Source organism: Astatotilapia calliptera, chromosome 16 (genome assembly GCF_964374335.1).
Source record: "Astatotilapia calliptera chromosome 16, fAstCal68.1, whole genome shotgun sequence".
Lineage (NCBI taxonomy): Eukaryota > Metazoa > Chordata > Actinopteri > Cichliformes > Cichlidae > Astatotilapia > Astatotilapia calliptera.
Genome location: NC_137437.1, coordinates 20,246,138 through 20,269,800, shown reverse-complemented (window position 1 = coordinate 20,269,800; position 23,663 = coordinate 20,246,138). Strand labels below are relative to the sequence as shown.

At 40.0% G+C, this 23,663-nt stretch overlaps 1 protein-coding gene across 1 annotated transcript; it reads right to left on the bottom strand.

Moving 5' to 3' along the window:
- Window positions 1-4,169: 4,169 nt before the first annotated feature.
- On the bottom strand, window positions 4,170-23,294 carry atf2 (activating transcription factor 2). The gene is made up of 12 exons (XM_026144465.2): window positions 23,206-23,294; window positions 22,482-22,554; window positions 21,046-21,142; window positions 20,842-20,960; window positions 20,625-20,750; window positions 20,070-20,248; window positions 18,055-18,169; window positions 16,171-16,263; window positions 13,139-13,369; window positions 12,321-12,527; window positions 10,021-10,126; window positions 4,170-6,156 (listed from the first exon to the last, which is right to left on the bottom strand). Exons 2-12 carry the CDS (start codon window positions 22,527-22,529, stop codon window positions 5,933-5,935), a joined length of 1,545 nt encoding a protein of 514 aa, XP_026000250.1. The 5' UTR covers window positions 22,530-22,554; window positions 23,206-23,294; the 3' UTR covers window positions 4,170-5,932.
- Between the last annotated feature and the right edge of the window lie 369 nt (window positions 23,295-23,663).

Below are 23,663 nucleotides of genomic sequence, written 5' to 3'. Positions count from 1 at the left end.
AGTGTTAGTTTTAGTCCTTTGACATAGAGGACATGTGCTGGAAGCAATATTTAGGAAAAATCAGTACATGTATTAAATAAAAACAAAGGCCTTCTTTAAAGCATTTGACTCTTAGTCTTATAGACATCCAGAGTCTCAATAAACATGCTCATCAAAGCCTCAGGCAGGTTCTTCGATCTAATACATTTACTTTTATTTCAGTTCACTAACACCCCTTTTCACATCACGTTTTGACAGTTTAGTTGTTCATTATGATGAATTGCTACCACTGTAACCCTATATATTTGACAGAAAATAGGGGAATGCATAATATCCCCCCTTTAAATAAATACTTCAAATGCATGACCAAACAGGTACATGTACACTGAAGTATTAAGGCAGGGAAATAGTACTTCTTTGAGCAAAGACTAGATGCTGATTAAAGAAGACAACCTTCAGCTCTGTGTGAGTTTTTCCAGCGTGCACAGCCTTTGTGCCAACACAGCTGAGAGTGGACCTGACCAACATTAAATATTCATAACAAAATAGGCAAAATCATATGCAAGGCAGGATTTAGTATAGGCTAAGTACTGCATATACAGTGTTAAGCCTACTATTGTGAATAGACCTTCATGCATAATAATGCCAGTAAAGGCTAATGGTGGAGGGGCATCCTGGTGCCTGCAGATGCACCATGGAGAGCCAGGTGCCCAGGGGAGGGATTGGCAGAGTCGAGCTCACTCAACACACATGCAAATGCCTGTTGGGGATTTCCCTCCACTGTGCACTTAGCGATAGCCATGCAGATATACCCCTATAATGCTGTTACATAGATGAACATCCCTGGTGACAGACCCTGATGCCATGCCCAGTTGCCCTCCATTCAAGAGCAAAAGCAAACACACACTCAGTCTGAAAACATGCAGAGGTTGCCAACTGAAAATAATGAGCAGATATCAGTATTTGCAGAAATAACATATTAAATCTGATCAAGACTTTAATTAAATGATCCAGACCATGTGTGGAAGAAATATTTAATTCAATGCATTTAAATGACAATAGAGTCTGTCTTTGCAGGGCGCTGCAGGCAGCTTGTATTGTGTCCCATGTTTGATTTGGGACCCAACCAGTGTATTTACATAATCTGAATTAAATGTAAATCAAGCCGTTTCATCTGCCTGCATCAGTCTCCCTGGATTTGAGGGGTTAAAAAGCGTGTGCTCAAAAACAGCACCTCTCAGCATGGTGGGTGGGGGTGATCCCCATTGTTGAAAAATCTGGAGTTAAAGGCCTGGAGCCTCTTCATTTCAGCTTCCTCTGCGTTTTTAAAAATCTAGCCCAGATGCCCCCTTGAAGGAAAAGGGCCATCCAGTTTGTATTTGTGATACAATTCACGTAAATGAGGCAGTTTGGCCTTAATCCTTGCCTAATTAAGTGCCAGTCTGCTGAGGCAGACTGCTAAGGGCCAAAGCGCAATACCTGTCGAATTATGGGAACAGCTGGAGATCAGCAGATCAGCACCACATTATTATCCTGCTCATTTATCGAGAGCCTAAAACAGGGGGACTCTCAACTCCAGTTGGCCGTCTTTATTTCTGTTGCTTTTCTTTCCCAATTAGGCTAATAATTTCCTGGAATCTGATGCTGGGAAAACAAGAAATTCTGTGGATTATTCACCCAAAAAGCTGTAAGACTAACTGTCTGTAAGCTTTTCTTCCCGCTGCAGCAGCCAGAAAATGGCGATACCTCTGAAATGTTCTGCATTAATTAATAAAAAACCTCATCAAATTAGCATTAAAATAATTATGGAATGAATAATGAATAACACCGAGCTGTTTGCCAAGGGGAATTTAATTAAACAATCAAAATTCTGTGTGTGGTGAAACAGTTCACGGTGGTGCTCTGCTTTTCTTCAGTGCTTTGATTTACTGTCGAATATGCAGGAGGTGCTCTAAGATTATACACTTCCAGCTTTGTAAAAATATACTGAAGCATCCAGGAAAAGTGTTATAAGCCAGTGCTGTGACCTACATAGTAGAATTTACAATTGTCCCTCTGTGATCAGCAGCTAATCAAGGCTGCCCTAGTTAGGCAATGTTACTGAGCGCCAGAGTGCAGGCAGTGTTGCCGGGCAAAATTCTGCAAAAGTCTCCTGTACATGAAAAAAACCTTTATCATATAAAGCAAACAGTCTGTTGTTCACCACGTGTTATAAAAAAAAATAATTAAAAAAAGATGAACATGTGTTTATTTTAATGTGGGGGTTGATCTCCCTTAATTTAGAAAACAGTGCTGCTCTTCGGCGATTCCTTTTAACAATAATTTATGTATGTTTTACCATTAGTGGTAGTGGTACATACCTTAAAAGTAAGTCTCTTCTATTGCGTTTGGATGTAACGCCACCTGCTGGCCACTTTGAGCTGGTGCTGGTGAATTAATAAGTCTCATCATAGCCAGTGTAATGGAGCAGTGAGGTATGTAATTAAAGCCTCTAGTTCAACTGCATTTTACAGTAACTTTCTAATAGTTCAATGACTTTTGTGTTTGCATGTAGTTTAAGCAATTTATTAACTTTTTAGTCACTTTGTTTCGTTCGCCAATGTGCTTTGATTGTATAAATTTCTTGTGTTTGCTATTTATTCCTGCTGCCTTACTATTTATATTTTACTCCTGCACACATAACTTTGTTGTACGTGTAAAATTACAATAAAGAGATATTCTATTCTTTTTTCCTACCTACTGAAACTGCACACAATTCTTGGCCATTGCTATTTAAATTTAACTGAACCCTGCAAAAATGTTTCATTCCTCTGAATTTTATCCCTCTTAAAAATCTCAGTTGGGTTGTTTTGAATTAGGGCCTCAATCTTTGAGGAGCTGAAAATCGCCACAAAGATCATCAGCTCATCCATGACTATTTGGGTGTCTTTTAGTCTCAAGTGTTGATTGATGGTATTTAACGTTTAGCATATTCAAGGGATAAATATAGATCGGATATTTTGTTGTGTAAACAAGCTGATACATTTTACAGTGAACTGAGTGCGGGACTGTTCTGGAGTACTGAGTATCTGTACAAGTAATAAGTGTTCTGGGAAATGTTAGATGGACTCATGAGCATATTTGTTATTTCTTTTGATGGGAGTTGTTTGTTTTTTATTAAAAGTTGACATGAACAGCGGTGCAGTAGTTAACACAATGCTTCTCCGCAAGAAGGTCCTAGGTTTGAATCCACTCTGGGACATTTCTGTATGGAGCTTGCATGTTCTCTCTCGGTTCTTCCCACACTCCAAAGACATGCATTGATTTAGTTTATTGCTTATTCTAAATTGGCCATATGTATGAATATTGTCTCAATCCATGCTTTACCCCGGTTACTGTCCCTCCTAAGATAAGTGAAAGAAAATGACAATAGCAGTCAAACTGATACTTTACCAAGGAAAGAAAATGAAAATGAAGCATCACAAGTACAACAAGTACAAGAGCAACCTGCCCCTTTTCTTTGTGGCAAAATATATCCCAAAAAATAAAGAAAAATCACATTTGAATGGAAGGAGGAGGAGGACTTGCTGTGGAAGTGCTGCAAGTGAAGGATGTTGAAGCTGGACTCTAATCCTGCTTCCTGGAGGTTTTATGGCTCAGCACTGATGATGTCAATAAATTCTGCTCAAAGATACTGATTCTTGTGAAAGTACTATCAGCTAAACTCCACACAATAGGGGTGTTAGTGTTCCTAATGAACTGTCATTACTGTGAAAGGGAGATTTTGAAGTTGGGTACAGTTTTCACAGTCATGATTCTGTAAAGTTTAGTGGTTGCGAAGTTCTTTCATTTACTCATAGAGTAAAACATCTGCTAACCTGACCTGAACAAGAACATTAGATTTTAAAAAACACAAGAAACTACAGGGGTGGTGGTAAAATGTTTGAGCATGTATTGTTTAGTCACATATATATATATTTTTTTGCACGGACTCTGGATCACAAATACACCTGCAGATCTTCCACAAGGTGGCAGTCTACACCACAGTAAATGTTCGAGCTTATCACAGCTCTACACTGTGGTTTCATATCTGGGTTTGTCACATACCAAATTACAGATTCGTATAAGAAGCATATTAACGGAGTTTAATCCCACCTGTGCTTAATTCATGTGACATTAATCAGGCAAATTAATCAGAAGCAGAGATCGACTTTAAAGAGATATTAAAAGGTTTATTACAACAACTTATCAATTCAAATTTTATACAGAACTTTCACGTTACAAGTACACTTTCAACACAGTATCACACCCCTTTTTTTTTTTTTTTTTAGCAATTAAGCCAAAAAGTAAAACAAGTAACCAAAGTTTTCACAACTCAAGTTGTAATAACTCGTTTAATTATATTTATCTGAGACATTATCAAATAAACAGTTAAATTCTCGCAGAGAATTATTATCTCATGCAGATAGCACATAACAGTAAAATCATACTTTAGGAAAACAATGAGTTAGCTTCTTGTAAAACTACACAGTAGTAAGCCAGTACAGACTAAGAGAAAAAGGCAAACTGACTTCATGGTGTAATTTGACTTCTTACAATTATTTGAATGAAATGCTCACAATTCTTACAGACTTGTAGTAGTTTAATATACATGATGTGATTCCAGTTCACATCTCAATGCTTTCGTTTTACATGACGACCTATTGGAAGAAAAAATGCATATCCTAATAAGACTGTTAAGGTCAGTTTTTAAACTGCTTACAAAGTTAATGTAATCAAAAGGGCTCAGCTACTGAATCCGGACAATCCTATAAAAACAAAGTACATAATACCAAGAAAGATCACGTACAACGTATCGTTGATGTTATTTACAATGTTTTCTAAAAATGTCACCTAGAATTGCAACCATGAAAACAGCCTAATGTCATTACGTGCTCCGCATTAGACGCTAAAGCCATTAAGAGTCACTTATAAAGCAGAGACAGTATACAAAGCAGGAGATCTCCTCTACTGAGACCCTTAAAATCGGAAATTACGGCAATCAACTCAAACTAATCTGCATTAAAAATGTACTCAAGTCATTTATACAAAAACATTAATGGCACTGAATGAAGTCAACATCACCATGATTGAGTAATGGAAAATAAGGTACTGCAATCCTACAATCACTGCTTCAGGAACAATCAGACTACAGGTGGAATGTTAATGAAATAACACACGTTTCCTAATCGGCTCACCTCCAGAAGACTACCCTACAGGCAGAGGCGAGCTCACACATTCAAATTGCACAACTACAGCTGACCTCACTCACAGAAAATCAGTCAAAGTTCAAATCTGATTCAGACATTTACGTTTGTGTGATGCGACAGTACTTTAATCTACTTCTAAAGGAAAACAAAAACAGAGCTGCCTGTACTTAATGTACGGACTGTCTTTAAAGTAAACCCGTCATATCTCTCAAATATGTGCAAAATGGAACAAAGTAAAGTTACTTTTAAATAAAAAGTGTCAGTTCTACTTCATTGTAAAGATAGTGCTTACAAAACGTCGTGAAGACGAAACAAGAAAACAAACTGCAAAATGAGCCACGGCACGCTTTGGTACGGTCGCTAACGATTCGCTGATCAACCGCTGAAGCTGATAGCCTTTAAATTAAAAAGAAAAAAACCCATAAGATTAATAAATAAGTCACACAAATACAAAAAAAACTCCAAACACTTAAGAACCACGTGTTTTACATCTTACACCTAAAGTGCCTATTCTTTTGTCTTCATCGGTTCCAGAGAAAACATTGCATTTTTAAAAGCATTGCCTATAAATTACAAAATGGACAAAACATAAAAGAAATCAGGAATAAATTAAAAACAGTACGGTCCGAACTGAAGCTCAGAGAGAATCCCTTTGCTCTGCTCGTCAGAGAGACTGTAGAGGCGACGGCACTCCGGCGATGACGCTCGGGCACAGTTTGGGACGATCAACTCCCTGAAGGCTGAGACTGGTTGGCGCCCCTCCGCGTTTGGCTCTCCTCTGTGCTCTGATTTGACGCGGTGGCGGCAGCGCCGGACGGGGCGGAGACGGCCGGGGTCGTGGAGGAGGAGCTGACCCCGTTGGAGGTGCTGACGGAGCTGTGCTGAATGGCCTCGCTCTGGGGGCTGCTCGGGACGGACATCTCCTCGCAGCTCTCATCTTTGTCGGTAACTGCAACGACGTCAGAAAAAAAAAACTGAAATAAAGGGGGTTTGAGGAGCAGCCGTTTTTATTTTACCGGATACTCTTCAGAAGGCTTGGGCTAGCTGTGTCACACAGGCCTAATCAGATGTAAAACAGCTATTTGCATGTAGCGTATGGAAACTGTTTCATTAATCCCCATAATGCTACTCCTGCACCCCTTCCTTTAATTAAAGCTCCAATGTCAATTTAAACCCACATCATAAGGGTACATTACATTCTGGGGCATGTGGCTGTGTTTCCCATCCCTAACTGCATTCTCATTTGTTTTTTGTTACCTTGCCAACTACTGCAGCGACAGATGATTACAGCACCTGATTTTAATGATGCTCACACTGGAGAGTAGGCAAGACTTGGAGTCGAAATGCCACCAGCTGTTAGGCAGTTGCATTGAATTAATTGGATCCTGATGGAAAAAAAAGACTCCACTCTCATGCTCTGTTTCATAAAGGAATAAGGAGCACAATGATAATTAATATTGCTAATGATATGAAGTCACTTGTGATGGCACTTTGTAATTAATGGCTGGGTTTCGTACTCGGGAACGTAAAATAGAAATTCCGTAGCAGGAAGACGCAATTAAAGAGCGATACAAATGTCTCCACATTAGAGGTTTCATCTGCCTTCTTGGCTGGACTTTGACCGCGTGATTTAGTGCGAGCGAATGTCAAAGAGCCATAAACTCCCTCGCTGCTTTACTGCGCAGAAGGTCAGCCTCGGAATAAATCAGCTTGGTGGTTTTTGTTTCATGTTCAAGTGAGCATTATTGCTCCTAACAACGGCAAGTGCTGGCTGCCCGATATTTCATAATGCTCTAAAATTCTGGTTCCCTGGACCGACAGGAGCTTCTTTCCGCTCTCTTGGTTCCTGAAGTGGGGTTCACTGTAGACAGATGGACAGCTTAGTGTGCCAAGTGAAAGCATGGCCTGGCTTGTTTGTGGGGCAGTCTGGGTAATTTCCTCCCACCTGCCATGTCTACGCTTGGGCAGGACGATGAAGGGTATTACAGGTTCTGGAGGGCCAGTGTGGCCTTATGGGGTATGTAACACTGAGAAAACGGAGCGCTTTACATGACTCACTCACAATTAAATAACGTGCTTTACTAATTAGCAAAATAGTTTATTTCAGTGATTCTCAACTGAGGTGCTCAAGCCCCAGGGGGTAATTCTGTTGGTGTCGGGGAATAAATGGAGGACTGTGGAGTAATCTGAAATAAACACAAATTAAAAGAAAATTACCCCTTTGTTAATGCTGCAGTTTTAAGTGTGAGAATGGCAGTTAGCAAGCGAGGAGAGATGTTCGCTATTAGTCGTGGATGGATGGACCGAAATATCTCAGCAGCACTTAGTAAACAGTTCAGTTTTAATACAAAAGCAGCTGCGAGAGAGAGCTAAAACCATCACAGGTTAAAGTTAGTAAATGTGACTGTCAAACACATGAAAAAGGAAACAAAAATAACAAAAATAAAACTTCTTCAATTCAGGTTAGTTTACTTCTGTTTGTGTGTTTCAGCTCATCCATTTAGTTAAAACTACCACAGGAGGAAATAAAGTAACGGCTCTAGTCAGTCAAATATTGAAGAAAATTTGTTCAAATGAACATATCTAGGTCTTTAGCAGTGTATCATTAAGTATCACTATGTGATATATAGAGACTAACCACTTTATTAGGTACAACTTGGTAGTATAGCGCTGGACCCCAGTTTGTCTTCAGAGCTGCCTTGATGATTCAAGGCATAGATGCAATAAGGTGCTGGAAGAAATTTTGTGCTATACTGACATGACTGTACTCATCACATACAGTTATGAGTGCACTGACTTTATTGTCAAACAGCATGTCATTTTCAAGAACCCATTTTCAGATGATCTCAGCTTTGAGACATGGTTCACGGTAGAAGCAGTAATCAGAAGTTGTGTACCCTCTAATCATAAAGAGACAGACATAATCAGTGACCATGCTTGGGTAGGTTGTAGTGTTTAAACAATCCTCACTTGGTGCTAAGGGGCCCAGTGCGCCAAGAAAACATCCCTTACACCATTACACCAACAACCTAAACCTTTGATACAAGGCAGTATGGATCTATGCTGTCATCTTGTCTACACCATGTTCTGACCCTACCATCACAATTTATGAATGAATGGAGACTCATCAGACCAGCCAACATTTTTCCAGTCTTCTATTTTTCAATTTTAGTGAGCTGACAGGAGTGGTCTTCTGCTTCAAGGTTCAAAGTCATCAGAGATGCTCTTCTGCATAATTTAGTTATAAGATATGCAGAAGAGCTTTAGCTTTGGCATCAACGAAGGATTTTTGCCAGAGAACTGCCGCTCACTTCAGATTATTCTCTGTAAACCCTAGAGGTGGTTGTGTGTGAAAATCCCAGTAAGATTGGCAGTTTCTAAAATACTCAAACCAGCCTGTCAGCAAAGTAAATCCCCTTTCTCCCACATTCTGATACTCAGTTTGAACTTGAGCAGGTCATCTTGACCATGTCCACATGCATCGAGTTGCTGCTGTGTGATTGGCTGAAGAGACTGTTGCGCTAACAAGCTAATACAGTGGCTGTTGAGTGTAATTTTGTGTTGATGCTTTGTCCCACAACTAATGAAAAACTAGTTTAAATGAACACAAGGGTGTTATTTTTTTAAGGTGGATATCATAAACTATTGGGAATCTTTGTATTCTGCCATTCAATCAGAGTTCACCTTACTTCCTTTCACTCTCATAATAGTTGCCATTCCTTCTAGGATTTCTGAAACTCAAACACACCTGTTAGCATGAACCAAATTAATAAACTGTGGTATTAGAATAAAGTTCTATTTTTCCATAAAGTGTAACAAACGTGTTTGCTGACACCCTCAGCAACCATGTGAGAAAGATGACCCACTTTATCTGTGGATTCTGCTAAAAATGTCTGCACCAAATGAGACTTGGCTATGACAGCCCACTCTAGCCTGGAAACCATCAGTCCCATAATGCACATGACATGCGTCTGTGGGATGGTTAGCAATAAGAGATGCATAATGAACAGTGGAGCTTGGTGGCCACCCCACAATGAGAATGGTCTGCAGCACTGTCAAGCTTGCTGCTTTAATAGACTCATTTCAGTGGCAATCATTGTCAATACAAGTCAGCAGAGGTGTTCAGAGCAGTGGAGAAGTGACTTGGAGCCCATTTGCTCTGGCTGCATGCTGGCTCATCTGTGAAGGAAGGTGAGTTATGACCAAAAAATCAGACCGACAGAGCCCCGGTCTGGGGAAACAAAGAAAAATAGGTGATATGTTTCTAAATGAGACTTTGTGATGATGCTGTACAGTCCGGGTTGACAACAGCAATTTGAATAAATAAATAGGCTACAAATGGCACACTCTTCTTGCTTATTCAAATATCCACTAAAACGATTATTGTAAGCTAAAGATGTTCAAACAACAAATAAATGAATGCTTACATAAAAAGCATCCTTATCATCCTTTATAATTCAGTTCCTGGCACCTTTTTTTTCTCCTGAACATCCGTCAAGACGCACTCAGCAGACATTTAACTTCATCTAACAAATGTTTATGTTGGTATCAAATGAGGAGGAAGTGCGAATACCACCTGTGGCCTCTTCACGGGAATGGGACAACAACGCCAGTGAGAATTTGTCTCATACACCAGCACCCATAAATATCCAAACTTTTGCAAAGTTTGTCAAAAACTAACAGAAGAAAGGAAGCCAATATGTCAACGGCTCTTTTTTGTTTGGCCACACGTCCTTCTAGTGGTTAGCCGGAGCTCATTTTTAGACACGTTTCTCCAGAAGCCTCGGGCTGAGAATAATGGAGCATTACTCACTGTGATAGCCAGATTTCTTCTGCATGACGGTTACAGGGCAATCTTTATGAGCCAGAAGAAGCTGCTTCAGCCGAGCCACTTCGTTCCTCAGGTCGGTGACTTCAGTCTTGAGGAGTGAGGAGACACACAAGAGCGATCAGTGAAATGGCCACTGGAGCAAACAGCATGCCAGATATATAAACGACAGGTGCACACAGATCAAATCCTACGAAATGATTTTCCAAACTAGATAAAAGGTTAGCTGGTAATTGTGTAAATGCAAATATTATGATTATTATTTTTATTCCTGTTGTAAGCAATGAGCTAAATTGGGTAAATATGAGTTCCAGGTTTAGCAAAGCTACACAATATGCTACAGTGGGAATGTTACTGCAAAAAAATGAACCCCAAAATCTGCATATATACACTATAATAAATTCACATATGTATGAAGACACACCAAAAGCAACTTGAATGTGGCTGTGTGCCCTCTCTATATGAAAAACTCTATCGCTAATGAATTATTACTGGAAATGCAGAGTTGAATTTTAAAGACCTCGCCCACACGACCAGTCAAACTTCTAAAGACTCAGATGAGAACCGGTGAACACAGGGGGAAGGTAACAATACAACAAATGAATTCAGAATCAAGTATGCACTTTTTCATTTATGTATTTCCTGCACAATAATTATGAGCCTTCACTGGCTAGCGACCAGCGCATTTGTCAGAGGTGAGCTGTTCGGATTGTCAGAGCAACTTTGTAGATGTTGCTGAGATTTACGCTCTCGCGTCGTTACAGCTCCCGAGGGAGGTGAGGATTTCTGCATGTCGTAAAAGAGAGCCACATTACGTTGAAGGTGACTTTAACTGGATTTAGAGCGGCCAGGGGCCCACAGAACACCCAATGGCAGATTTAAGCTCGGGCTCTTCTCCTTTAAAGGACTATGGGTGGCTTAATCTATTAGTCTAAAAGCAGCCAATTTATTTGATTCCATCTGTTTAGTCTAGCTGGTTTTGGCAGGGTTGAGCTATCGTAAGACAGATTTAAACACAGCTGGAAGGAGCGTATGTATCACATCCAGCCAACACTGTATTCAGTGTGCTTCCACCATGACCGATTTCATTTACAGGCAATAGAAAACAGGCACTATTTTCAAACATGCCCACTAGTTCACGACAGAGACAAACATGTGCCAAACATTCCAGCTCCAGTAACGCCAAACTGCGTCATTTTATGACATTGTATTTTAAACGGTTACTAAAATGGACTTTTGAGAGTGAAAAACTTATCTGGAACTTTGTGATTTAATCGAAATCGAGCAAATGGGCCTTCGGTGATGCTGGAAGCTCTGTGAGCTGCCTGGTCTGACACCTCATTAAAAAGCCAGTTAAGGATGATGTTAAAATAATTGTGCATCATTAGAGGCAGTTTTGCTGATCAGCTGGGCCATGTCAGCATGGGTTTAAAAAAAAGAAAGCAGCACCGCTGATTAATGCCCTCGTATGAAGCGTCCTTTCTTCTCAGCCACATGTTGTTCCGTTTTTTTTTGCAGTTAACAGATAAAACTCTTTGATTTCATAACCTTATTCACTCACCTATCCTTTCCTTTTCATCTGCCTTTATTTAAATAAAATCCTAAGTAGCGCCGCCTGACAAGTGCTGATAACTTCTTTTTGAACCAGACGATATTAACAACGTGAACCCATTTATTTTGCGCTGCTGTGTATTCCCTCCTCCACCCTGCACATCTTACTCTGCTTTCATAGAAAAATAAGACAGTGAGCAAATAAACACCACATCTCATTTAATTGTCTGGAACACCGATGTGCCGCACCCCCGGCTCACACTTATCAACAGAGACAGCAGATACATGAACTGTTTCGAACTTGTCAGCATCAGATCCTAATTGCTTCCAGCGAAATGAAGGTTCAAAAAGACACCTTTCCCTAGGAGATTTTTGAGGCCATTCAGTAAACTGCTGAGACAGAAGCGAAGACACGCTTGTGTGCGGCTGACATCTGGAGGATACATCTTTATTGACAGGGACACATCGATGTAAAGGGCTCACACACCGCTGCTGTCACACGGCAGCTCTTCTTAATCGGCTTTAATGACTTCATCACCGCAGAAGGGAAAAGTCTGTGTACGGACGCATACGCTAACATCGTACAATGACAAACAGACACCACAGAGTATGAACACGTACATACACAAAATGACACACTAATAGATCTGAGCGTACAACAAAGAGAGACAAAAGAGTGGTTTGTTTTGGGTCTTTTTTACATGCAGCAGATGAAAGAAATACGTAAAAAGCACCTGTAGGCGTGCGTTCATGGAGGTGAGGTCCTCAGCCTTCTTCTCGAGAGACTGGACCCACACCTTCCTCTTCTGCCTACAGCGAGAAGCTGCGGCCCTGTTCCGCTCCAGGAATTTACGCCTCTTTTCGTCGGGGTCTTCGCTCGTTGTTCTGCGCCGCCGACCCCCTGTGCTTGGTGGGTTTGGTGCAGGGGGCACCGGGGAAGCCTGTACAACAACAACAACAACAATACTAATAATGGAAAGTATAATTGGAAGTGGTCCTGCTACTGAGTGACCACTTTGCCATCACTCTTTGCCATTAAACACAACAGGAAAGGGAGATTATTCGTTTATATTCTTCCCAACTCTGTTTGAACAGCTGATTGTTGTGTCTGGTGGACACACTACACAATGACTTTTATAATGTTTATTTAGCACTAATTAGAAATGTCAATACAAACAGCTAATATTTGCATTGATATTTATGATGTATAATTGTATTGATATTTTATCTGCAAACAGCTAATATCAGTCGATATAATGGCCCTGCTGATGTACTGGCTTAAATTAAAAATAAATTGTTTATACAGGTAATCGCACACAATATTAAGATTTACCCTCACTCTCACTGTACCTGTTACCTGTATGAACTTCTGCAACATTTTAAAACCAAAGGACACGGCAGCCGTGATTAAATACTTTAATAAGCAACAAAAATGGATGATCTCTTTGCATTAGTCTACATTCAAATATAGCTGAAGATTTAAGACACACAAGAGTAGCTTCTTATATGAAATATTAATAAAACAATAAACTGTGAAGATATAAGTACTTACAGGTGTCTCTGTCGTGGAGGTGGCTGGCTGCTGCAGAGAATGTGGAGAAGGTGCCTCGGTTGTGGGCAGGTGAGGAGCCGGAGTAAGGATTGCGGTCGGGGCTGGAGTTGGGGTTGGAGTCGGGACAGGAGAAGCAGGGGCAGCGGTGTGTGTTACAGCGCTGCTTTGGATTTCACCACCATCTCCATTGGTTACCTGAGGAAGCTGCTGGCTTAATGTGGCTTTCAATTTCTGGAAACAGAATTTGGCAAAGCAGGTTAATAAAAACAAGTACCGGTTAGTACAAGAAGGAAAACATTATGTAAAAAGCAAGTGATGTAAAAAAGGAGGCCATATGGTCTGCTAAAGTGCACATTAAAAGGTGTGGCCATTAAAAAGTTGTATTTCTGAAAAATTCACTGTCTATCACAGTGTGATGTACAACAGAGCACAAAAACTACGGATTGTATACTTTTACTTTTACTGGGGAAAATGAAAGGTTACTCATGTGGACCAAAATTTTTATTCTACAACATATCAATAAACAAACTAAAATCTCTCATTTACAAAAACATCCTGATATTTTGTCTTTGTAGACTTACAGGGTAGGTTCTCGTTCTTAAATGTGGCTGTATGCTAAGATGTTTTATAGTACAGGGTTATAGTTGGACACTTGGACCCTAGTCTCAGTTCTTATGTAATCTGGAACAAGTTTCCTTTCTTCTCAGCTTGCAGCTGTAATAATCTATACTATAACTAACCAGTCTGTCTGTCTGCACTGCTCACAAACCCCCCTCCACAGTCCCGCTGCACTATGCTGCCTCCACCGTGCGTCACTGTAGAGGCGTTGTTAGTCAGGTGACGGTGGCTTTAGAAATTTCCCTGATCTATACTTCACAATTTCAGGTCTACAGACAGTTTCTATGATTTCATGGCTTGGACATGAGCTGTGATGCATTTCAAAGATCAACTTCAGGAAACAGGACTGGATCATGAAAAAAGATCTGAATACTTTCTAAGAACACTGCAGTAAGCTAATACAACACATAAAAATATTGAAATGTTATTTATCTTAAAAATAGCCATATTTGAACTAGTGGAATACTGTGTCAAGTTACAGCACAGACCTCAACTTGCTAAGCATGTGGTCAGGAAACATTTGGGCTTAGTGTCAATTGATGATATGAAGTAGCTACAATATTTCTATTGCTTGCTGTAAAGGTAGCTAACACATAAGCCAAGGTCTACAGCAGTATCAATGAATTTACTGGACCAGTGATTTCATGTTGGACCCATACATTGAGTGTATGTACAAACTGTATGAGTAGTAAAATAGGTAAAACAATGTAGTAAATAAGTAGTAATTAATATGGAATAATATAGTGAAACAGGGTATTAAAATGAATAACGTAAAGAGGAAAATTACTGTGAAAGGGTTTCAGAATGTTTATGACATCTTTAGAGCTATGCTTAAAATGTACTTGCATCCTAAGCTTTTCATTTCCCGCATTCTTAATTTTATTTTGCACATGTTGAAACGTGATCTGGATAAAACTATTAATAAAGGAGTCTTTTAACACTACCTCTAACCATGTTACACACAAACAATCCCTGCAATTCACAGGTCAATTCCTCTAGCATCAAAGACGCAAACAAACAAGGTGAAAGTGAATGAGCCTTTGGAAGCAATAACAGAGTGAGAGGGAATGCATTTACATGAGAAAACAGAGGACCACATTATTCTAGCAACTACCTTTGCCAGACCAATCTATCTACCAAATTAGTTTATCGTGTAATACCCTTCCAGAAGCTCTTCTGGCAGAAACAAGATATTATTCTCTTGGAATGGCCCACAGAAAGAGGGAAAAGCCAGTCAGATTCATATTTCATTTCTGCCATGGAAACCTCATCAGTGTAATAACCCTCCATCTCATGGGTGTTATTCAACCATCTGCTACTATATTACTTATCTTTATTTTGCAACTAATTAACAGCATAATCTTCTAAATTCAGCAAGTTAATTATCATTATTGTGGTCTTTGCAGCATCATCAGTCCTTGTAAAGTGCCGTCTCCGCGCCCCCCGAGAGCTAGGTGGGGGTGGGGAGCAGGCAGGTTGAGCTGGGGGTCTGTTTTCTTGACGCAGGCTCATTAGGTGTTTGCTGATGAGCTGAGTGCGGTGGGAGGCGCCGCGAGTAAGAGGGGGGATGCAGGTCAGGCAGGATTCTGCTGAACAAAAGGTTCCATGCAGGGTGAGGCCGACTTAATGTGCCTCGCTGAGCGTGTGCCAGGATGCCCCCAGCTGGCTCTCGCAGGTAGCCCCCCTCTGGTTGGCCCTTGTGACGGCGTGCTGAGCTCAACGCTGCCTCTGCGTTTGTCATCTCCATACCCCATGATCCCCGACAACTCCCTGCCCCTCCCTTTACTCCTTCCTCTTCCTCCTTCTCACGAGTCAGGATCAATCCTACCCTCCCAACACACACAAACACACACACCTCCTCTCTGCAGTTTAGCTGCTAATTTCCAAAGGCGGAGCATGCTGCGAACACTTACAGGTTCTGTGATCCGTGCTTCATCACATTGCCACTGATTTCCCACATAACACTTTGTATCTCTGCCCTTCAACTATCACTGTTAAAACAGGACAACAACGACCATGTTCTCCCTACAGAGAGATATCTGAAGCATTTTTGGTTTTTTGTAGATGGATTATGTTAAATTAGCGGGGCAGGCACAAGTGTTTTTATTCTGTTCCTGATTAATTTGAAAATTATTTTCTCAAATAATTGATTAATCATTTATTTATGTAACAAAATACTGAGTAAATCAGCCAATGGACACACTGCACATGGAATAATAAATCATCTGCACCATTTTTTTGATACCACAAACCCAGTTCTGCTCATCACTTATGAAGAAAGCAACCTTATTGTCTTATTGTTACTCATTAGACTCTCTCATTACCTTGGCTGTTATCACCTCTCTCAAATGGGGAATAACAGCTTCGGTGTGGAAACAACATTTGATGTAAATTAAAGAAGAGATAATAAATACCAGCTTTGCTTCTGACTGGGCCGGCTGAGGCTGTGGCGAGGGAGGTCCTGGGATTCCAGGGACGTTAGGCACTACGGTGACAGGTCTGACAAGCTGACAGCAGACACACAGACACAAATCAGCACAGAGAAAATTAGTCTTCGGCAGTAAAAAGGCACCCAGTGCTCCCCCCACAACGTAAACATACACACACATACACACACAGCCATGGCAGGCTCTCAGAGTTTCCTCATATCTCAGCCTCATTAGGTTGGATGGCCTGTTATTTTGTGGAGGCAGCGCCACATGGAGATGCAGTGTGCACGCTAATGAACCTCTGCCTGCCTGCGTGAGAGCATATGGACAGGGAAGCTGAAGAGAGGATGGAGAGACATGAGTCAGAAGGCCAGACTTGGGCCTCCTCTCGCAGCCGCTGACAATGAGACAGAGGGAGATGGGAAGAGCTGGGGGGAGGGGGTTTGATCGAGTGAAAGGGAGGCCCACTGGTGGCTCATGTTCTCCATCTACTTTTGCCCTCCTTTACTTGTCAAAGGCTTTCCATATCCCCACAGACCAGGAAGACAGAGGTTTTCCCTGCTGTGCCTCTATCAGGAGATAATCGACTGCTGCTCAGTGTTCCACATAGATAATCAGGACTACAGTGAACAATAAGACAGGCAACCACATGGGAGAGTTCAAGAAATACCAACAAGGCCTTCATTTACAACATATTTCTAGATGACACGCAGCCGCGCTGTTCGCAAAATAAACGAGTGGCATCATCTATGGCTTCCACTTTAAATTACGGGCGCTGATTTTGATTGTACAAGAAAAAACAGGAGTAAAACGTGCTGGACAGAAGCCCGCTGCACCTCATCCAAATCCTGTGTCTCTGCCACAAGTGAACTCTAAAGTCCATTATTTCAGTCAGCCTCTCCAGCTTTACACTGACTGCCAAATCTGAGGTGCCAACTTTGTAAACAGTCCCTCTGTCCAACTACAGCAAAAAAAACCCAAACAAACAAAAACAACAAACAAAAAAGAGGTTAATTTAATGTATCGCAATAGCTCAATATCAATGTCATCCGAGAGGGATTTGAATTGTAATCACTCGCGTTGCTGTCCATTAATGTTTGAAAGCAACAGTGGAATTCCTGTGTTTTCACGTTAAATGGAAAACAACATTTCATATGTAAACTGGTGATCAGTCGAGCATGAAATCAATCGACTCATTTGGTGAAAACAAATGCTTTCGTTCATTAGTTAATTCCTTCTTTTCCATGGAAACAGCAGTTGGCGACTGACAACCGGGCACATTACATCTGCCGCAGAAGCTCAAAAGCTGCACAACAGCTACTAAATAAACTTCACAACAAGATTATTTCAGTAATAAATAGCTCTGACTCCTCTATTTGTCCTGTAAATAATGGGTGCTGCGCGTTGATCCGTTTAATCAAATAAACACCAAAATATTCAGCTTCTACACAAAAGTGTTTTCACACATGAACTCCAGAAAATGTCAGGATAAACACCGTTTAAAAATTACTTTTTTAAATACAGCATACGGCATAAGATAATTTCCTTCAGCTGCATTCTCACTCCTTGAAATACTCTGTGTGGTTTCGGTGGGGGAGCTGCCTAACTGGAGCATGCAGGTAACAGGTACTAGACGACTACCTGCTAGCTGTGAATTCACAGAAATATTACCTGTGCTTCTCACATCAACACAAGACTTTGTATCACAGAGCTGGCAGGTTAAGGGTAAAGACTGGCTAACATTCACATTCACAAAAGCACCTCTGCCAGACGATATCAGGAAAAGTTCTGCCCCGTGCATGTGTGAAAGTAGCATAAAAGCACAATGAAACACAATGCTGACAGAATATTACTGGGCATAAAACTTACAGGAATTGTAGTTGGAATATGTACACTTGAGCTTGTAATAGATGCAGGTATAGCAACTGGCATGGTCTGGCCATTAGGCAGCTGTAAGAGCACAGGGAAGGTACCAGACACTGGGCTGAAAGAGGAAAGAGGAAATCACAGTGAGGCAAACAGTAAGCTTTGTGATTAACACAAAATGGAATATGTCACAAAATTAAAGACAGGAGCGACTACAAATATACGACATGATGTCATATTCAGGCAAACTGATGGAAATTAAGGTGTAATCAAGACAAAAAACAAACAAACAAACAGAAAAAGCACCCGTAAGAAAAAGAGTCAAACAATATCTTCAAAAGATCCAGTGTTACTGCTATATTATGACCTAATAAATGACATCAGTATTGCCCAGATATTGACTTCTGGTAACAAGTTGATTTCACTGTCAAGAAAACACACAGGGCTTCACTAAATCATCTGTGTCAGGATTTCAAATATTAAAGAATATCTACTATTAAAGGGAAAGGCCTCTTGAAGCCTTACTGTGAGTACGACAAGCATTTAGCACCTGATTCACTGACCGTCTATGCCAGCGAAAAAATCCTGTTTTAGCATTAAGTTTGTGACTGAAAGGTGTTTCCCTTTTAGAGAGAGAAATCTGAGAGGAGAGTATTTCAATGAATTATATAAACATGACTTATTGTGGTTTGTGGCATACACTATTTAACCCTGAAATAAGCATGCCCTTTTCAGTGCCTGACATAGCAAGGATAGTTGTGTATAGGAGAGTTAATTTAGGATAAATTGGCTTGGGGTGGGTCACTCAAAGCTTTGGGTGCAGGTGTCAAAGTTTTGGCTTTCTCCTGCACATCTTCACTGAGAGCTTAAGGTTCAGTGTCAAAGGCTGTGACTGAGACTCTGACTTTATTTATCTCCAAAGTTGGGAAATTACCTTGTTATAGCTCTCAAAGACTCAATAAAGTTCAATAAAATGAAGCTCGGAAAGTTTAGAATTTCCACAAAAAAGGGAGCTCAGTTAAAAAGGAAATACAAAAAAAGTGATGAGCTCACAAAATTAAAGATGACACAATAAAGAGCTCAAATCTAAAATGAATGCAAATGAATCAGACTTCATCCTTTTTTCAGAACATATTAAATCTCCTTCAGCCATCTTTCTTTTATCTGACTTTTTAAGCAGTTTCTGGAAAGAAACTCATAAAGTGCAAAGCCCACAACCTACAGCTCCTACTGTGTGCCTGTGACTCCCACTGCTCTTGGTACATCACACTGGTCATTATTAAAATGAAATAGCTGCATCTGTGTTCAAAGATGAACAACATGAACACTGTTAGCAGATCGCCTGCAGAACTTTCCATGCTAATTTGCCCTGCTTAGTAAATCATGTGCACAATAATGAAAGTAATGAAGGTGCTGCTATGTCAATTTCATCTGCTGGATGAAAAGCTGCAGTGTGGGTTTTTATAAACTGATTAACTAAAAAAATTAGTCTTTCAAGAGACAAAAGAGGTTGCATGGACTAACATGTGGGACATCGGCAGGAAGAAAACCATTCCACTCAGTATAATTGTGAGTGCAGTTAGCATTTTGCGACCGACTGAATGAAGTTTTCTTCGGTTAGCCTTGTGAAAAATAAATAAATAAATAATTCTAACTAGGTTTTGATTTTGGCTCTCTGCCAAAGACAATAATCAGAGGATACTGGAGGAAAATAAAGCACAAGACTTGCTGTGACGGTGATGATTATGTGAAAACCCCGTTCATGTTTTTTTCTCTAAGTCTCAGATTTTTCATCGATATTTGTATATTTGAGCAACACTGATTTTGTTCTTCAAAGACGGAACTTAGAGCCAAAAGAAAATGTTCCTGCAGAATGCAAATAAATCCCAAAACAAATAAGCACATGCCTCATGAAATATGAGCTCACCATGGCAAAACTGCACAAAAATGATTTGGAAAAGGAAACGATGATTTAATAGAACTAGGATCTTAAGAAACGGACACATTTGGTTACTTACACTATAGGCCTATTAGTAGATGGGACTTGGGTAATAACAGAGCTAGATGTTGGCGATGGGAGAGCTTGCTGTATTACAACATTAGCGTCTGAGGTTGCTAGGAGTACATTGGGAACTTGGAGGGATGCAGGATGGACTATAGTGGATGTTGGCAGTGAGGCTGGCTGCAAAGATAAATCCTGCAAACATCATAGAAGATCTTAGCTGAATGAAGTGTTTAACTGACACCAGATTACTTGAATGTTTCCTATAATAAGATGCTGTTACTCTTTCCTCAACATCAGGAATAAATAATATGAGCAATCAAGTAAAAGGTATTTGTCTGAATCCAACTAATATTTGTGTAGTACTGCTAATCTTTTCAGTTTTAGTGTATTAACAACAGAATAAGACAAGTTAAGAGTTCAAAATTAAATTATATTAAGCAGAAAGTCCCAATGCTTCACAAAGCGGATTTGCAAATTTCTGATCGCAGGAGTAGAGAACGCCCTTCATTAGAGCGTTGTAAATGCTCTATGGTTAGAAAAAATGCCAGAGGCAGCTTAAAGTGCCTACCTTGTCATCATTTGTAGTAGACTCAGGATGAGGCAGAGGGCTATCTCGATGTGTCTCTATCACTGTGGGCTCCTCAATTTTGTTGCGGATGATAGGTGTCGCAAGAGGTGACAAATCCAGGGGTAGCTGTGGAACAACAACAAGCCAAAAATGATCACAAGAATGAACACAGACAAGGCTCAGATGATCTGCTTACACATTTAACAGCGAGAACCACCTTTTTAATTTCATCTTCAGTGGCTTTTTTGAAGTCATGGTCAAAAGGACTGGCGAGTTCATTGAAGAGCCCGACCTCCTCGCAGTTCTTCAGGAAGCGAGTAGGCGTTGGGGTTTGGTCTGCAAGGGAGGAAACTCTTGAGCACAGAGATGGAAATGTAAAGCATCCATCACCTCTGAATATTCCATCTAACAGAGCACTCACCTGCAATGATAACAGTGTCATTCCGAGCAGGGCCAAACTTCAGGGTCATCTCATGTTTGTGTTTGTGGACAGCCAAGTGGTCTTCATTTGTGAATCTCTATGCAAGGTTTCAAAAAATACAGCAAGTGTGACTGAAAGAAGTCTCACTTAAACCTTAAAATTTTAATTCTGACCAATAATTTAGTCTTCTACGTCATGGCTGGATTCTAGCTTGACAGCTTTACGGCCTCTAATGTGTGGCTGTCGAAACTCATTATAAGCTTTAACTGCGAAAGCTGTTATATAATTGTGCCCAACCCGTTTATTTTTATGAGTATTGACTAAACAACAGAAACAAATCCTGCTGACCAAAACCACGAGCAACTGAGCAGCAACAAAGCAACTCTAATGTTACTATGAAAGCAGACCTGACTAAGTAAAATGGACTCTAACAAACACTGGACATTGGACTTCATAAGGTTAATAGCACGATCTACGTATGTACTTATCAGAAAACTCACTGAGTACAGCAAATACACATCTAACACCTGTGATACACTAGACATGCCCTCAGAACTGTGAAAAGGATCTCAGGACTCTGAAGACCCATTTATATACATTAAGTCAAATTAAGCATCTCCAGATATTAGATGAGCAGTAAGTAAATAAATTAAGAAGCTTATTTTGATCTATTTAGTCACGTTAATTTTGCTTTGATGAGCCAAAATACTTTATTTTTCTAATGAGTATTTGTTTGTTTCCTATGCAGACAAGAGGGAATAATTACAAAGTAAAACTAAATTTGAAAAATGCAGATTATCATTGCTTATTGGTCAAATTGTCATTTAAATCACTGGCAATGGTATTTGCATACATTTCACAAGTGGAGCATCTTTTTTTAGATGACAGGTTGTGAGTCTTTTAGGAAAATTTCAATACTTTTTGAATTCAGTTCATCTGAATTTTATGTATTTTAGCACAAAAATGAAATAGTTAAGTGTAAATTTTGACCAAAACCTACACTTTAGTGGGTTTTAGATCATATAATACATAGAGTATGTCAAAATTACTTTAAAAAAATCACAACAAAAAACAGAGCACCTGATTACCAGCTAGGCATTGTGATTAAGTTCCTTAGAGCCCCAAATCAATGTATATGAGTAGGTGTTGGGAAGTGTACCCTATTGTTAATGTTTCCAGTATTGCTATGATGGGATAGGTTTTAAACTTAGTTATTTAAAACCATTTTTGCTTTAGTTTATAATGTGCTCATATGGCACTTAAAAAAAAAATGTTTGGGTCTATATACTACGTCAATGAAAAAGTGACCAGTTTGCAATGTATATATCTATGTATACCAATGTATATATATATTTTTGGGGGGATGTGGAAATGTGGATCCAGTCATGTTCATCTGTACCGTGAGATTTATGAAACACCTGTGATCAAACACTTACCTGTCCACACCCAGGAGCAGTACATAGGAAAGGTTTATCATCACTCATATTAAGGAATTCCTGTTACCTCGCCCTGAAATAACAATAAATAAATAAAAGATATATATATATATATGTAAATAAATATCACACCTGCAGATATGCAATGATGTATAGTTCAAGAGCTGACGGTATACAAATAGGGCTATAGCAAATAATAATTAGTGAGAATAAATGTAGCTCATAAATGTGTAAATACAGGGTGGTTGGAGGATGCAGTGGTTATAAAGCAGAGCTGGAAATTTGGACAAAGCCTATGGATGCAGGGCGGCTGCTTTGGTTGTTTACACTCGTTGTCATCATAAAGAGGATTATCGCTTCACTTGTTTTGGCACAACAAGCGACTGAGCCACGCATCCAGGGCTACCATCATCTGACAGCTTCTGTGCTGTAAATATAGCAGCTCATTTTTAACAGACATCACACACATGAACATCTCACTATTACGTTACTACATATGTAGCGCTCATCTCTTCCAGTCGCTTCCACGGAATAGCCTGAGCCCTGCGTTAACATACTAGCGTCGCCATATTAGGAGCTAAATATCACTGTAAACAAAGGAGATGTCAGCGTTTGTTTCGAGGCTGTCTCGTCGTAACGGAGCACGAGTACCTCACGGTCCCAGTAATTATGTCTTTTACCGCAGCTTTTTACCCATTCGCTATCAGTTTATGTGGTCACTTACCCCCTCAGCCACAACCCTCGATTTCCAAAATCCCACGGTCGTACTAAAGCATCGCGAGAACAGCTATGACTCTTCCGTAAACGTCACATTCGGACCGACGAGCCACATACACTTTGCTCTTGTTGTCATTGACCTTCAAGTAGTTTTGGAAAAGAATTAGGAGCATGTTTTAAGGCATATAAAATATCCTTGCTAACAAAAGTCATATTTCTGATGTTTCTCCTTCCAGAAAATTACTGATTTAGTTTTCAGTGTTTTCTGGAGGCTCCAACTTAATCCCTTTTATTATTTTTTATACATAAAACAATCTCTAATCATTTTGTTATTTTCATTACTATTATTTTTAATGTTGTAACCTTCCAAGATTTTTTTTAAGCGTTAAAAAAGTAACAGATCCGATATGTTATCTGACCAGAATCCTTTTGTCACTGCTGATGCTCAAGACTTTCAAGGTTTTA

Excerpts from the sequence above, each read along its gene's own strand:
- atf2 (XM_026144465.2), bottom strand. The coding sequence starts at position 22,529 with ATGAGTGATGATAAACCTTTCCTATGTACTGCTCCTGGGTGTGGACAG. Across the intron at positions 13,370-16,170 it reads CCCAGTCAGAAGCAAAGCTG|AAATTGAAAGCCACATTAAG; the intron begins GTATTTATTATC and ends TTCTGTTTCCAG. Across the intron at positions 10,127-12,320 it reads CCATGAACGCACGCCTACAG|ACTGAAGTCACCGACCTGAG; the intron begins GTGCTTTTTACG and ends TCACTCCTCAAG.